Source organism: Myxocyprinus asiaticus, chromosome 3 (assembly GCF_019703515.2).
Source record: "Myxocyprinus asiaticus isolate MX2 ecotype Aquarium Trade chromosome 3, UBuf_Myxa_2, whole genome shotgun sequence".
Classification (NCBI taxonomy): Eukaryota; Metazoa; Chordata; class Actinopteri; order Cypriniformes; family Catostomidae; genus Myxocyprinus; species Myxocyprinus asiaticus.
Window position 1 is genome coordinate 18,703,121 of NC_059346.1, and position 15,279 is coordinate 18,718,399.

Sequence of the window (15,279 nt, forward strand, 5' to 3'; positions counted from 1 at the left end):
TGATTTAAATTGTAACTGTAGTGGAATACAGTTACTTATATTTTGTATTTTAAATATGTATTCCCGTTACTTGTATTTCGTTACTCCCCAACCCTGTATGTATGTATGTGTGTGTGTGTATATTATATATATATATATATATATATATATATATTGTCATATTGTGTATTTCTATATATACTTATAGTTTCTATTCACTTTTTATTTTAGTTCTATATATTTATTATTATCTCTGTCTTGTTGTATTGTTTGTGCACTGGAAGCTTCTGTCACCAAGACAAATTCCTTGTATGTGTAAGCATAATTGGCAATAAAGCTCATTCTGATTCTGAAAAATTTTAATTTGTGTTTAGCAGAATAAAGAAAGTCATACACATCTGGGATGGCATGAGGATGACTAAATGATGAGAGAATTTTCATTTTGGGTTGAACTATTCCTTTAAGGATTATTGAAGGGCAATGATGTAATTCCTACAATCCTTTATGTGTGTTTCATGAACATAAGAAAAAAATATTGAAATCTCTTTCTGTTCTCCCACTCTATTTTTCTTTTGTCTTTAGGGGGCACTGCTTGTGTATTCAATGGTCAACCCTTTGACATGGCAAAAGTGAAAATGCAGACCTTCTCCACTTTGTACAGAGGCTTTGTGCACTGCATTGTGTCGTCATAAAAACAAGTGGGATTTCGAGGGCTGTATCAAGGTATCACACCTGCCCTTATGGCTAACATCGCTGAGAACTCGGTGCTCTTCATGTGCTATGGCTTTTGCCAGGAGGTGGTACGTGTCGTCTCTGGTCTGGAGAAAGGGACTGTGGTCAGGTGAGGGGGGTTGTAAAGTAAAAAATAAAGATAATTATGTTTATGATAATTAAAATAATTATTAATATAATATATAATAAATATTATCATCCAGATAATTTAAATACATTATATACATACTGTATATTGTGGAACATTTCTACTATACAAAAAGTGGTTTTAAAGTCTATATATATATATATATATATATATATATATATATATATATATATATTATATTTCCATATCATTGAACATAACCCTATTATTGGCCTACTTCTGTCTGAGCTATTTTTAATTGTTGGTCTAAGTACTCATGCATCTCTCTTTGGTTGTATTGCATTTTTTTAGCGTCTCTAGCAGTGGCATGCACAGTAGGGGGCAGCAGGGGATTGAGCCCCTTCCTCTTTTGTGCCCAGATCTAAAGGTGACCTTCTGGTCGTCCACAAAAATGGGGAAAATAGAATAATAAAAATATAATTATTAAAAAAAAAAATCTTAATCTCACTATAATAGTAATAATGTATCAATATGAGATTTACTTCAAGAAAGCATTAAAGAAAATTAGGCAGAGGTGCCTGTGACAGCATGTCCTACAGCAGATCGGATCTTTGGAGTGGCGTGGCCTCAGACGAGTAACTGGTCAGATAGAAAAATCCACTCTATGTATCGTACTTTATTTGCTACCTTATTTCCGACATCGTACACGTACAGTGTAGACAGCTTTATTAGTTATAATGGGAGCAGTCGCGTCGCTTTCAATGTAGACAGAAATTCAATGTGTCTTTCAGAGAATAGGCTACTGTCACAAACTGAAAGAGCGGTCTGATTCAGCCAAAGTCAGTTTACTTTTTGTTTAAACTAATTTGCCATTAGACGAATCACTTTCAAAAAAATACCATCGTATTACTATTTTTTGGACATGTAGGCTACCATGGCAGCCATTTAGAACGATGGTATTACTATTTTGATATCATTGCATTATGATTACAACATTATTGCTCTTAGGTCCTAAATATTATTGCCAAAATATAGTAAAGTAACATTATATTAATATAAAACGAAATGAAGTACTATAGAAAGTCTCAGTCATATAAAGAGGATGCTGAGGTCAGAGGGAAAGCAGCAGAGATGACAGGCACTGTAAAAATACCATGGTTTTACTATGGCACATGGAGATCAGCAGTTAAAGAAATACTCAAACCAGCCCATCTGGCACCAACAATCATCCATGTGATTATCAAATCAGCCAATTGTGTGGCAGCAGTGCAGTTCATAAAATCACGCGGATACGGGTCAGGAACTTCAGTTAATGTTCATATCAACCATCAGAATGGGGAAAAATGTGATCTCAGTGATTTGGACCGTGACTTGATTGTTGGTGCCAGACAGGCTGGTTTGAGTATTTCTGTAACTGCTGATCTCCTGGGATTTTCACACACAACAGTCTCTAGAATTTACTCAGAATGGTGCCAAAAACAGCGGCAGTTCTGTGGATGGAAATGCCTTGTTGATGAGAGAGGTCAACAGAGAATGGCCAAAGTCTACGGTAACTCAGATATCCGCTCTGTACAATTGTGGTGCGGGTTGGCGCTGTTTTGGACCTACACAATATTAGGCAGGTGGTTTTAATGTTGTGGCTGATCGGTGTATGATTAATTGTATGATTAATGATTAATTTTTTTTAACACGTTATTTTTCATATAATTAACCGCATTACATTTACGTGTAAAATCAACAGCTCTACTGAATACATTTTCAGATTCATGTTTTTTTCCCCTACCTTTGTTTATTGTTGTAAAGTGACATGCAGAAAGCATGTGCAGGCTCCGTGGCTTCTATTTTCTCCTCTCTGGTGCTTTGTCCCACTGGTGAAGTGCCGACTGCAGGCTATGCATGAGATGACCACCTCCGGCAAGATTGCCAAGAGTCAAAAGTAAGGAGCATATCAGTGATCCTTTCCGCTTATACAGTGCACATTTCTTTTTTTATTATTTTATGGGCTTTTGCCTTTTATTGACTAAGACATTATAGAAGTGACAGGAAACAATAGGGAGTAGAGTGGTTTGTTGGATTGTGAAATAACCCCCCATGCCACATTTCTTTAAACACTGAAATATGTATATAAAATATGCTGCCTCTACCTGAAGTGATTTTAACATGGGTTAGATAAATAAAACATAAATCATAAATAAATGTGTTCTTTTTTTACTGTTATCCAATAGTTAAAGGTACACTTGTTAAAAATATTTTACACACAAAGAAATTAATAGCACTTTTGAAAAATACACTACCGGTCAAAAGTTTTGAAACACTTGCCTGAAATGTTTCTCATGATCTTAAAAATCTTTTGATCTGAAGGCGTATGCTTAAATGTTTGAAATTAGTTTTGTAGACAAAAATATAATTGTGCCACCATATTAATTTATTTCAATATAAAACTAAAATTTAATAAAAATAAATAAATAAAAAAAACGTTTTTGAAATTGATGATTTGGACCAAATTATAAAGAAAAGCAGCCAGTAAGTGCCCAGCATAGATGGGAACTCCTTCAATACTGTTTAAAAAGTATCCCAGGGTGATTCCTCAAGAAGTTGGTTGAGAAAATGTCAAGAGTACATGTCTGCAAATTCTAGGCAAAGGGTGACTACTTTGAAGATGCTAAAATATAACATAGTTTTTATTTATTTTGGATTTTGTTTAGTCATAACATAATTCCCATAGTTCCATTTATGTTATTCCATAGTTTTGATGACTTTACTATTATTCTAAAATGTGATAAAAAAAATTATAATAAAGAATTAGTGTTTCAAAACTTTTGACTGGTAGTGTATGTTTGAAATGATGTACACTCACATGAGATGAAGACTCCAATCATATCAGTAGCCTAATAAAAGCTGTTAATTTAAATGGAGAAGGTTGCTTCATGGGGGTTGACATGTTTAGATCATCTGACCAGCCGTATGCATCTCACTATATATCAGTAACCCTCAGTTATTGGACACTTTTGTAAGCTGAATGGACCCTTTTTACACTTCCGGGTTTTGGAATGCAGAAGTAAACAATTGCAGGTTTAACTTCGATAGCGGTGAATGGGAGTGAATGAAAAACCACAGCAAATATAATTTTTGCTTCCCCGCTTGCTCTAACGTCAAAAGAAGAACACCACTATTACGTTTCCACAACTTTCCAAATAAAAATAATAATAATAATAATAATAACAGAAAGCGGTATATTATGGCCATCAGAAGAGAGGCTGTGTCTCGTTTGGAGGGCTGCGTGCTAGGTAGGACGCGGCCTTTGAAGGCTGCAGTATACCGAGCGTCCTCCTTTAAACAAGTCTCGTTTAAACGAGACGGCCTTCATAGGACAAATGGAAACGTAATGTAACATGGTTGCTATGACAGCAGGACACTCTTTAACAAGAGCGAGCGCTTTGAGTGACAAGGGAACAAAGTCCCTTTAGAAGGGAATGTATGAGGTAAAATTTAGGAGAATTATAATGATGTAAAGAGAAAAGAAAACAGATTTTACAGGTGTACTTTTAGTCAAATACTTTATTTTAATTATATATTAATATAATTAAACATATTATATACTCTGCACCCATCTACTGAGGTACTTCAACTTGGGAATTAACATTATTTGCATTTGAACATCATATTTACGGGCAAATTGGCGTCATTTTTTTAGACATTTCTGTTGAAGCAAAGAATTGTGGGTTGTGAGTGCCCACGAAGGATACACCTCATGCATCCTCCGAATTCCCGTGAAAGAAGGTCACATTTGAAGGCTGCATTCGAAGTGTCCTACTTGCTTTTCCGAAACGAGACAGCCTCGATGACGTATGCGGCCGACAAATGCGACCTCCGGAGGACACAGCCTTCCAAACGAGACACAGCCGATGGCAAATGTATGGTCATTCCCTCAGCAGGTGTATGACAAACCTAATTGCGTCTGTCGTAACTCGTTTTTTAAAACAATTTCCAGGTTAATATAATACAAAATATAATGTTATATATTTCCGCTAAATAAAAAATGCAAATATGAGGTAAATCAAAGCTAATAACTAAACATTTATTAATTTATGTATTGTTTCAGGTCTTAGTAGAGATGATTAGTAAATAGAGTTCACAGCATCAATGTGGGTGTGTTATGAGATGTTATACGTAGATGGCACCGATCCGATACCTGGATCGGTATCGGGCTGATAGTGACATTTTACCCGGATCAGGTATCAATCCGACGATCCCGATCCAAATCCGATACTGCATGTTGGTCATTGACCTTACTGTCAAGCTCAAAGAATGATATAAATATCCTTCAAATCATAATTAAAGTAGTCCATATAACTCTTGCATTTATACAGGCTTCCTGGAGCGCTCATTGCCTGACTTTCAAAATAAAAGCCTTAAATTACAACTGAAATGTATTACCAATATATAGTAAAATTATTATTATTATTATTATTATTATTAGAAATGACAATAAAACAAATTGGGTTCCAAATCGTACGGTGTGATTGAAAAGTGAATTGATATACTAATACAAATAAAATGAAATAAATAAATAACAGAGAGAGAGAGAGAGAGAGAGAGAGAGAGAGAGAGAGATCGAGATCTGAAACCATTTACAAGTCCAGATACAAGTTAAGATGTGTAGAGAACTGGCCTCTTTTCTACTGAAGACTTTCACTGGAATTACTGTTATTTTTGCTGCTGCATCCTGCTGACTAGTTAACAATAAAGTTTTGCACATGCTCTTATGCATTTTTTAGTGTGTTTTCTATTTTATAATGAAATAATGTATTGTTAGAGGTTTTTGTTTCTCTACACAAAGAGCACTGCCAATCAGTTCCACACAGTGATTTATAGATGCTCTAAACTCGTTAAGAAAAAAACAACATTGGTATTGGATCCGGATCAGTATCGGTATCGGCCGATACTGATACTTCAGGTATTGGAATCGGATTGGAAGAGAAAAAATTGTATCGTTGCATCCCTAGCTATAAGCAGTTCTGTTCACTTGCATTAATGTTATCAGATGTGTAATGGCTATTAACCAGCGCTTTTTTCTATTCAAGCTACTCTGATAATCGTTTTGCCTTCATTCTGATTCACAGTCTCCACAGTTTTCAATTAAATTACTATGTAATTTAACAATTGCTTTTACAAAAGAATTGGTCAGATAAATATGCCTTACAATATCACTCTTCATTCCAGCCCACTTGAGAATATTATCCATTCCGTTTATGAGAATATTTGGCCAAAAATCGTGCCGTTTACTGAAATCTCCCATTCATTCCTATGGGAAGTTCTGCAGAGCTTGTCAGAGCGACCGTAACCAAGGGGGGCGGAGCTTAGCGAAGGGTCAATAGTAATGATAAATAATTTCATATTGATGTGCTGCTTAGCATGTACCGCTAGAGGGCGCCGGGTGCCCTGGACTGTATCGGCAGCAGTTTATGATACAAATTGTTTGATATTCAATGAGTACATTCTAGATAAACTTGATAATTTCTAGGTACTGATTTCTAGATAACTTTCTAAATAGTCTTTATTTCGATAAAATACCTGCATTGGCAAAGAAGTACTGTGCAGTTTTCTTATTTTTTCTTATTTTATTTCTCAACATCTGGGTTTATTAATTTTAATTTTAATTTAGTTTATATTTGCACTATGTTGAAAATTTCCTGTGTTGTGCATTTTTTTTTTTTTTTTGTGCATTTTTAGTGCACACCTATAATGAAAAAACTTTGATTTCTCTAACCAGGTTGCCTTGCATTCTAATAAAGAACGTTATTTGTATCATGTTGGAGTTACTTATTAGTTGAGTACATTGAAAAGTTGACAAATCGAATCGTGAATCATCCCAGTTTTAAATAAATCGCAATTTTATTTTTTGCCATATTGCCCAGCCCTAGCTGATAGGTGCCAGTTCCAGTCGAAGACCAAAAAAATTACTTTTTGCACCTTTAAATATTGCAGCTTTTCCACACTAATGAGTGGTTTTACAGTATGAACATGTTGTTGGAGCTATTATGTGTCAGGCTGTAGCTTAATTATATTGTGTCTGTCTGTCTTTTTCAACACAGTTTGGTCGGTTATAAAGTCTATTATGCACAATGATGGTCCTGCAGAGTTCTTCCAGGGTTTAACTACCACCATTGCCCATGAGGTGCCTGGATATTTCTGTTTCTTTGGAGTGTGTGAGCTTTGTTGGTCTCTATTCACTCAGTACATGCACTGAGACAAGGATGACATAGGTATGAAAGCAACGCCATGTTACAGTTTCTACATTTTATTTTTAAAGGACTAACAGCATACATACTTGGTTTCCCATTTATTGATTGGTCTGTTGTATTACTGGTGTGTATTCAAGGAGTTGCCGACCCTACTTAATGAGTCAGTCATGAGGATGAGGTCAAACATTAGATGCATGTAAAATCAGTCAGCACAGCAAACAATGAGCTCTTTGTTTTAAATATAGGGATGGTACATTGTATACAGTTGGTCGTTCAGTTTGCTCAGTCGATAGCGCTAACAGAATTTTCCACCGTAGAATAACAGCGTAGTGGGTGGAGACAGGAAGCCAGCATTTTATCTGCTTTTGGACATTACAGAGCTAATGTGGAATAAGGATCTGTTTTATCACAATAAGATAAATTATGACGTTTCATGCATGTTTGAGTCTGCATATGTGTATAATGTGCTCTGCATATATTCTCAGATTTTTAGGTTCATTAGTTGCAGCTTTGATTAATTATTTGTTTTGTAGGTGTAGCCCCCATTGTGTTCAATGGGGGGTTTGGGGGAGCTTGTCTCTGGCTTGTTGTGTACCCCATGGGTTGTGTTAAATCCAGAATACAGGTCATGTCAATGACAGGCAGGCAGGCCGGCTTCTTCAAGACTTTTAGGCACATTTTCAGGTGAGCAAACGATCTGTTTTACTGTGTTCAGTATTAACATACTATATCAGAATTATTTAATTTTGTTTAAATATTTAGACTGTAGCAATCACATAACTAAATCATAGTTGCTTGCAAAAATACAGTGTACCTCTCCAACTCATTAGTCTGTCCTTTTTCTTCTTTTTGCCTTTCAGGTATAAGGGCTTTATATTCTGGTCTCACTCCCACAATGATTCGTACGTTTCCAGCCAATGGTGCTCTCTTCTTAGGTTATGAAGTCAGCCGCAAAATCATGATGGCACAGTTTGACAGCTGACCCCTCACACATTATTTATATTATATTTATATTAGTATTTATTTCCTTCCAAGTGAAATTTTACTAACTCACCATGGTCGGCCTATACTTACTAATTTTAACATGCTATAATAATAATAATAATAATAATAATAATAATAACATGCAATCCCTAGTACAGATTTTTATAAAGATGCTTTTATTTATTGTTAGATGATTTCTGAGTGTTCTAAAGAAAGTGACTTGATATTGTTTAAACTGTATTCTCAGTATTAACAGAACTTCGTGGGTCACAGGAAAATTCACACATGTTCTCTCCATTGTCCTGGAAACTCCAGTCTTGTCATTCTTTCATCCTTATCATTTGAATGTTCAATCTCATACTCTACACCTACTCTACATTCAAAATATATATAGGATATTAAAATGAATAAATGTATATTTTTCCAGCTTGTTGTATTAGTATTTATGTATCACCCCTTATTTATTTTAGATACAGTTCCTATATATTGTTATTTATAAAGGGCAAATCTACTATTTATCAAATCTACTTTTATTACGTATCATATTTTAATGGGGATATAATTTATTACAGCTGAAAGTTACATGAGTAAACAAGGTTTGAACATCAACCGTAACAAGATCAAACTGAAATTCATGGCTTTTTAACACTTCTGTGTATACATTTGAAGGCTTTTAATTGGAATAATACAGGAAAACGTCATATTATGCAACTATGCATTACTTTACGGAGAGCTTACGACCTACTAGTTAAGTCTTGGCTTAAGAACAGGTGGTGCAACCAAATTAAGCACTGACTTAGTTACAAACTAACTAGTAGTTACTAAGCCCTTAGTGTGAACTTTACATCCCAACATAAGTGAGAACTTACGCACAGCTGGTGCAGCCCTACCCAGTGGAGTAAACTACAACTATGCAACTAAATTATATGCTACTCCCTTAAACACTAATAGACAAAAGGAAAATTTGAGGTTAAACCTGAGTGAATGAATACTGCTTATCTCAGAACCACAGTTCAGTGGTTTTAGAAATACAATTTTTAGTCTTTACTCATTTTGTGCTGTCAGTATAATTTCAGGATATGTATTATAAAGGGTGTATGTTGTATTTGATCATACAGTATTTCAGAAAAGTGAGCGTGTTTTATGTCTTACAAATGTTAATGTATTAACTTGCTTTTAAATATGTGGATGCTTATATATGTATGTGCGAGTATGTGCTTCTAACATTCCATCTTTCTGCCAAGAAACATTTAAAGTTGAAGTATTTAAAGTATTTAAACATTTAAAGTTGAAGTATTTAAAGTATTTAAACATTTAAATTTGAAGTATTTAAAGTTGAAGTATTTAAAGTTTTGCACTCTATAACTTTTGTCTTGTGTCATCTTGGATGCAGCATAATTTAAAATTAATATTAATTTGTTAATATTAAACTTAAATGTTTTAAACTGATTTTGAAGTAACATGATGCAACAAAAATTCTTGGGTGAATTGAATTGTGTAATTTAAAATGTGGATTAAAATCTGATAGAAAAAAAAAAAAAAAAAAAAAAAACACAAACACACATTCCCAACATGTAAGAGTATTTGTAGTATATTTTTACTTTATTTCTGAACTATAAAAAATATGTCTTGAGAAGAACATTTAAAGATATTGATAGAAAAAGAGTGCTTATATTTATATCATTAATTAAAGCCAGTTTCCTATACATTATTATTCACTCTGTGATCCATTATATAGTACATATGTAATTAAAAAAACAAAAACAAAAACAACATCAGCAGTAAACATCAATAGGTAAGACAAATGTAAAGTAAACATGCATATAGTACAAATAAACTTCTATCAAAATGTTCAGAGTGTTAAGATTTAGTGCATGAAAACCGTTGGCTGATTGCAATATTAATGATTTACTTCATCTTCCCAAAAGAGGACGCTTCTCAGCTGATTGTGAGGCAGGATGACAGAATAATAAAGTCCTGGATGCTCCGAGTATTGACGGTTTAAAGAGGCTGAAAGACAAAACATGGTATAATGTGTAAGACATCGGCAGTAATGCAATCTAAGTTATTTAATCACTTATTTGATTAAATTACTGGATTGTGTGACTGGAAGGAGTAGGGGCCATTCAAACTGAACGCGTTGTTCTATCCGTCTGCGCTGTTTTCAGTTGTTTTTCCATATAAACATTCGCTAGACGGACGTCTTTAACCATTGCGATGCGCACCGCTTTTTTCAGCGTTTTGTGCAGACGTGACAGGTTAAGCACGTCAACTTCTGAAAATACGTCTCGAGACTCCTGCGTTCAGTTCTATTCGTTACGCGGCTTTTTGTCTGTTAGGGTTAGAGGTTATTGCTCTGTTTAGTGTTATTTATGCCATTTTGTGTTTTACTAACATGAAAGGAATTTTCCGGGTTCAATACAAGTTAAGCTCAGTCAACAGCATTTGTGGCATAATGTTGATTACCAAAATTTTTTCATAAAAATAATTCTACTCCCTCCTTTTCTTAAAAAAAAAAAAAAAAAAAAAGCACAAAATCTGGGCTACTGTGAGACAATGAAGTGAATGGGGCCAATTTTTGGAGGGTTTAAAGGCAAAAATGCGAAGCTTATAATTTTATAAAAGCACTTACATTCAATCTTCTGTTAAAACTGATCGTTGTTAAAGTGGTTTAAAACATTTTTATGGTCCTTTTAGCATTTTAGGATTTACCACATTACGTTGTCATGGCAACAAAGTTGTACAATTGGACAACTTTACGGAAAAGGTTAGTATGCGATTTTATCACAGTAAAGTCATGTTAACACAAATATTGTTTATGTCTTGTGCCTATTATTTTAAAACAGTGAGTATTTTAATGTCAACAGATTGGCCCCATTCATTTCCATTGTAAGTGCCTCACTGGAACCCAGAATTTTTCTCTTTTTTTTTTTTTTTTTTTTATTTCTTTTTTTTTTTAAAGAGGGACGAGACAAAATTAGTTTTTGTGGTAATCAACATTATGCCACAAATGCTATTAATTGACCTTAACTTGAATTAAACCCGGAATATTAATTTCATGTTTCTTCAGGTTAATTTGCACCCTGTTTTTTGTGAAGAAGCAGATAATTCAAGCATTAAAATTATTGCAGAGAAATAATAAAAAAAAAAAATAAATGATAATCTTGCATATAGCAATTGCTTTTCATATATTGTCTATGCTGGAATACGATGTGTAGGCTACTTGGCAACTCTAGTACCACAAAGTGTTTTGTTTCTGACTTAGTTTCAAATGAATAGTTTCAAATAACTACTATACTGTTTTAGTGTAATATATATATATGATTAGCAACATTTTAGGGACATTTTTAGTTTTACTATACCCCTTGAAGTTCTTTTGTGTTTGAATGCAATATACAGTATATCACACTTGATGAATAATAAGATTTTCTTGTATTCCTCATTTACCACCTGCTGTATTCTATCTATTGGTGTTTCTTACCCCTTTTTCTTTATTCCTGCAGGTTCCACAGAGGCAGCCGAAGAGGCCATTGATCATCTGTACAGCACAGAGGATGAGCTGCAGGCTACTGGCCACCAACAATGTTGAGAACAGACCCACATTAAACTCCACCACATTTGTGGGCTCTGTGCATATTACCCACAAGTCACGGTGCTTAAGGTAACTTTCGTTTCTGAGAAATGTAGGGAAAAGATTTTAAAGATTTAAAAGGTGGTCTATGTCACAAAAGTATATATTTAAAAAAACAAAACAAATTTTTTTTTTTCATTATATGCTGTAGAATGCAGAGTTGTCTCTTTCACCTGTTTTTAAACGGAGTTCCCCAGGAATCTGACATTTGATTACAGTGCGGCCCATTGACAAGGCCTAACAGTGCCACGATAAAACTATAAAGGGCACCAGCAACACCCACTACTGCAAATAAAATGGACAGGAACATCTGGAACAGAAAATGCATCATGGGAATATTTTTTTATTAAATACACAAAACAAATATACGTTAATTACCAAAATGCACTTATTTAAAATTAGATTGTACAACAATAAAGCGACTTGCATCTATTACTGACTCTTTTTTTCCCCCACCAAGCCAAAATAATTATGATCAAACACTTTTTACATATAATGTTTACATATTTGTGGAATTATGTATAGGAAATACCATTATTTCAAAGATATCTTAATTATAATTTCCAAATCACACATTTTCATACTTGCCTTTGGTGAATATTCCTTTTTGTGCAGTCAGGTTTATGAACATTAATATATATATATATATATAATCAGGGTTGGGGAGTAATGGAATACATGTTACAGGATTACGTATTTAAAATACAAAATATAAGTAACTGTATTCCACTACAGTTACAAATTAAATCATTGGTATTTAGAATACAGTTACATTCAAAAAGTATTTTGATTACTGAAGAGATTACTTTGCATTTTATTGTCATTTGTTTCATTTAATATTTAGTCCTTTCAGATGGAAAACATTTATACATATAAATGATGCAAACCAAAGTGCATTTGAACAGCGGTGAAACACTTTCTTATGATGTGTTACATTCATACAAGCAGACAGAGAAGAAAGTCTGAAGTAAGTTTGGAGCAGAAGAAATAGAAATAAACCCTGTATAAATTGTCAGCTTTACGCTAAGCTAAAATGCTATTTCTATCCATTTTACATGCACGTTACCAGGCACGATCATATTTTTTTATCAAGAAAATTCACGTTTTTTCTAGTAAGACCTTTGATATTAGGGCAAAAATTGTATTCTTGATAATTTTTGTATTGTTTTCCTGTAAAAATATCTAAAAATCCTTAAAACAAGATCAATTTGATTTATCTTGTTTTAGAAACAACACTGCATAAGATATTTAGGTTTTTCAGAGAATGTATTTTTAACATGTATTTTGTCTTACTGTACTGACAGAGATTTTATAGTCAAAACAAGTGAAAAAATCTACCAGTGCTGAAGAAGTAATCCAAAGTATTTAGAATACGTTACTGACCTTGAGTAATACTTTACAAATTACATTTTACAGCATATATTCTATAATCTGTAGTGGAATACATTTCAAAAGTAACCCTCCCAATCCTGTATATAATAGAATATAAAATAAACTTTATGTCACAGTTTAGGTTGTCAAATTTTGTTCTGTCAAATGTTTTCATTACAGTACAGTTTTTTATTTTTTTATTTTATTTTTTTATTTTTTTACAGCCAGTTGTAATTACTGTAAGAGTGTTAAGGTCACTAGAATTCAAAACCTACAGTACACAGTTTTACAAGTTGTGAAAAAAGCTAATTTTTCTAGTCACATGTGAGTCACATGAGTCAAATATTTATAAATGTGTCCTTTTTCCACCACAGAAAACTGCCTGTGAAAGTTCAAGCACTTACAGATACACTACAGATCTACACCGCACATAAATAGCTGCATTCCAAATATGTTTATGTTTTCATTCTGTGTGAAGCTTCTGCTCAAAATAAAGTAACTTCCAACTTTCTGAATCAGAATCAGGAACAAGAAAAAATGTATCACCAAACTATGGTGAAGTGCTTTTATGTCTCTCTGTTTACCAATACTACAATAATACAATTCATTTGACCACTCTGTATATCAAACTTTGCAGTTTTATCACCCACTAGATATTTCCATATATCTTGAACTATTTAAAAGATGAAAAAAGCAGTAAAGTGAACAAGCCTTTTCATAAATTAATTTCTAAAGAATTGTATATGTTTTTAAACTGCAAACCAAAAATAGTGTATTTTTGTGACAGGGCTGGAACTCACCCCACAGCGATTACCACAGCAGCCCTGCTTTCCAGTTAGGTGGATATGAAGAGCTGGAATCAACACCTAGAGAGAGCGACATGTTTACGAGAAACCTTTTATTTTTATCATTTTGCAATTGATACATTTTGACTCAAACACATCATAAAAGTATTTAACATATTTAGGTTTAAAGGTCACTTTAGTCACGTTTGGTACACATGTAACAGCTTCAAAATGTGTGCAACGCCCTTAATATACAGTACCTTATTAGGAAATCACATTCTTTGACTCCTAAAGACTAGGCATTGCCTAAAAACTAAATTCTAACTTTGGTACATTTTAATTATATCTCTTGGGTTTCTTATAATATCAAATTTGATTTTGAAATTGATCAAATTAAGACTTAATTAAGGCATATTCACTGTAAACAACATGTTACTGACAAGAACGATGCTAAACTTTAAATCCTTTAGGCCAGTCTAAATATATATAGACTAAGTGACCTTTACATACAATCTTAAAATAGAATATATGTCATTTTTAAATTTACATTACAATTAAAAACATATTTCAACTTACCATTGCTCCCCCTCCAATCAGTCCTCCCATGTATTTGACCTCCTCAGTAATATGTCCATTCTGAGAGTACTTAACATCCCAGCCAGGAAAAAACAGAATAATATTACAGATTATGGAGATCAGCGCTAATGGGTACAGACTTCCCCCGACGCACAGCGCACATTTTCCAGTACACATGCTGCAAAGTGTGTGTGTTACTCCTGAATAAAAATGTAACCAGAGTAACTGCTCTAATCACATCAGCAATTAATAAAATATCTGCAGAATAAAACCTTTCCTAAGTGCTTGCCGACAACAGTTTTGGTCGCCGTTGTCTCACAAAACCCTTGAAGTTGGGTTTCTGTCAGAGTGCAGAGGTCTTTATAAACAATGGCTGGACAGTTTTTATTGAGTTAAGATAAGACCAGCCTATGGAATTCAATTCCTCCAACCACACCCTGCCTAGAGAACTTACAACTAAAAACAATATTCATTTAACTACTTTCCTTTTTTTTTTTTATTTTATTAGTTATACATCATTATTTAAACTATTTTTAAACGTGACCGACAACTCTTTTACTCTCTGGAATTCACATTGGCTGTAGTTTAATAAAATATGTAGCTTTTTCACTTTTCAAACAACCATTGCCAATCATTTCAACATCAAATCCACAATCTAAACCTATTAAAAGTTTACATGCTTTTATGCATTTCATTTCATTTGATGCAAGCACAGAAACTTGGCTCTGGTTTTCATAACAAGTAGAAACGGTACATATTCAGTCATTCAGTTGCAATCTGAGCTTACATGAAGTAAAATTATGACATATTTAAGCGCAATATTGTACAACGCACTGTTGAACTGTGAGGAAGAAATGAATAGGCTTTGTGTGTGTGTGTGTGTGTGTT

General features: G+C 33.6%; 1 protein-coding gene and 1 pseudogene across 1 annotated transcript; one reads left to right on the forward strand and one right to left on the reverse strand.

The window, feature by feature from the left end:
* Nucleotides 1–599: 599 nt before the first annotated feature.
* Nucleotides 600–8,314, forward strand: LOC127425815 (mitochondrial ornithine transporter 1-like; annotated as a pseudogene).
* Nucleotides 8,315–9,610: 1,296 nt separating this feature from the next.
* LOC127429168 (transmembrane 4 L6 family member 4-like) lies at nt 9,611–14,734 on the reverse strand. The gene is made up of 5 exons (XM_051678043.1): nt 14,392–14,734; nt 13,831–13,896; nt 11,833–11,969; nt 11,510–11,702; nt 9,611–10,038 (listed from the first exon to the last, which is right to left on the reverse strand). The coding sequence occupies exons 1-5, from the start codon at nt 14,566–14,568 to the stop codon at nt 10,030–10,032; spliced, it is 582 nt and encodes a 193-aa protein (XP_051534003.1). The 5' UTR covers nt 14,569–14,734; the 3' UTR covers nt 9,611–10,029.
* Nucleotides 14,735–15,279: the final 545 nt, after the last annotated feature.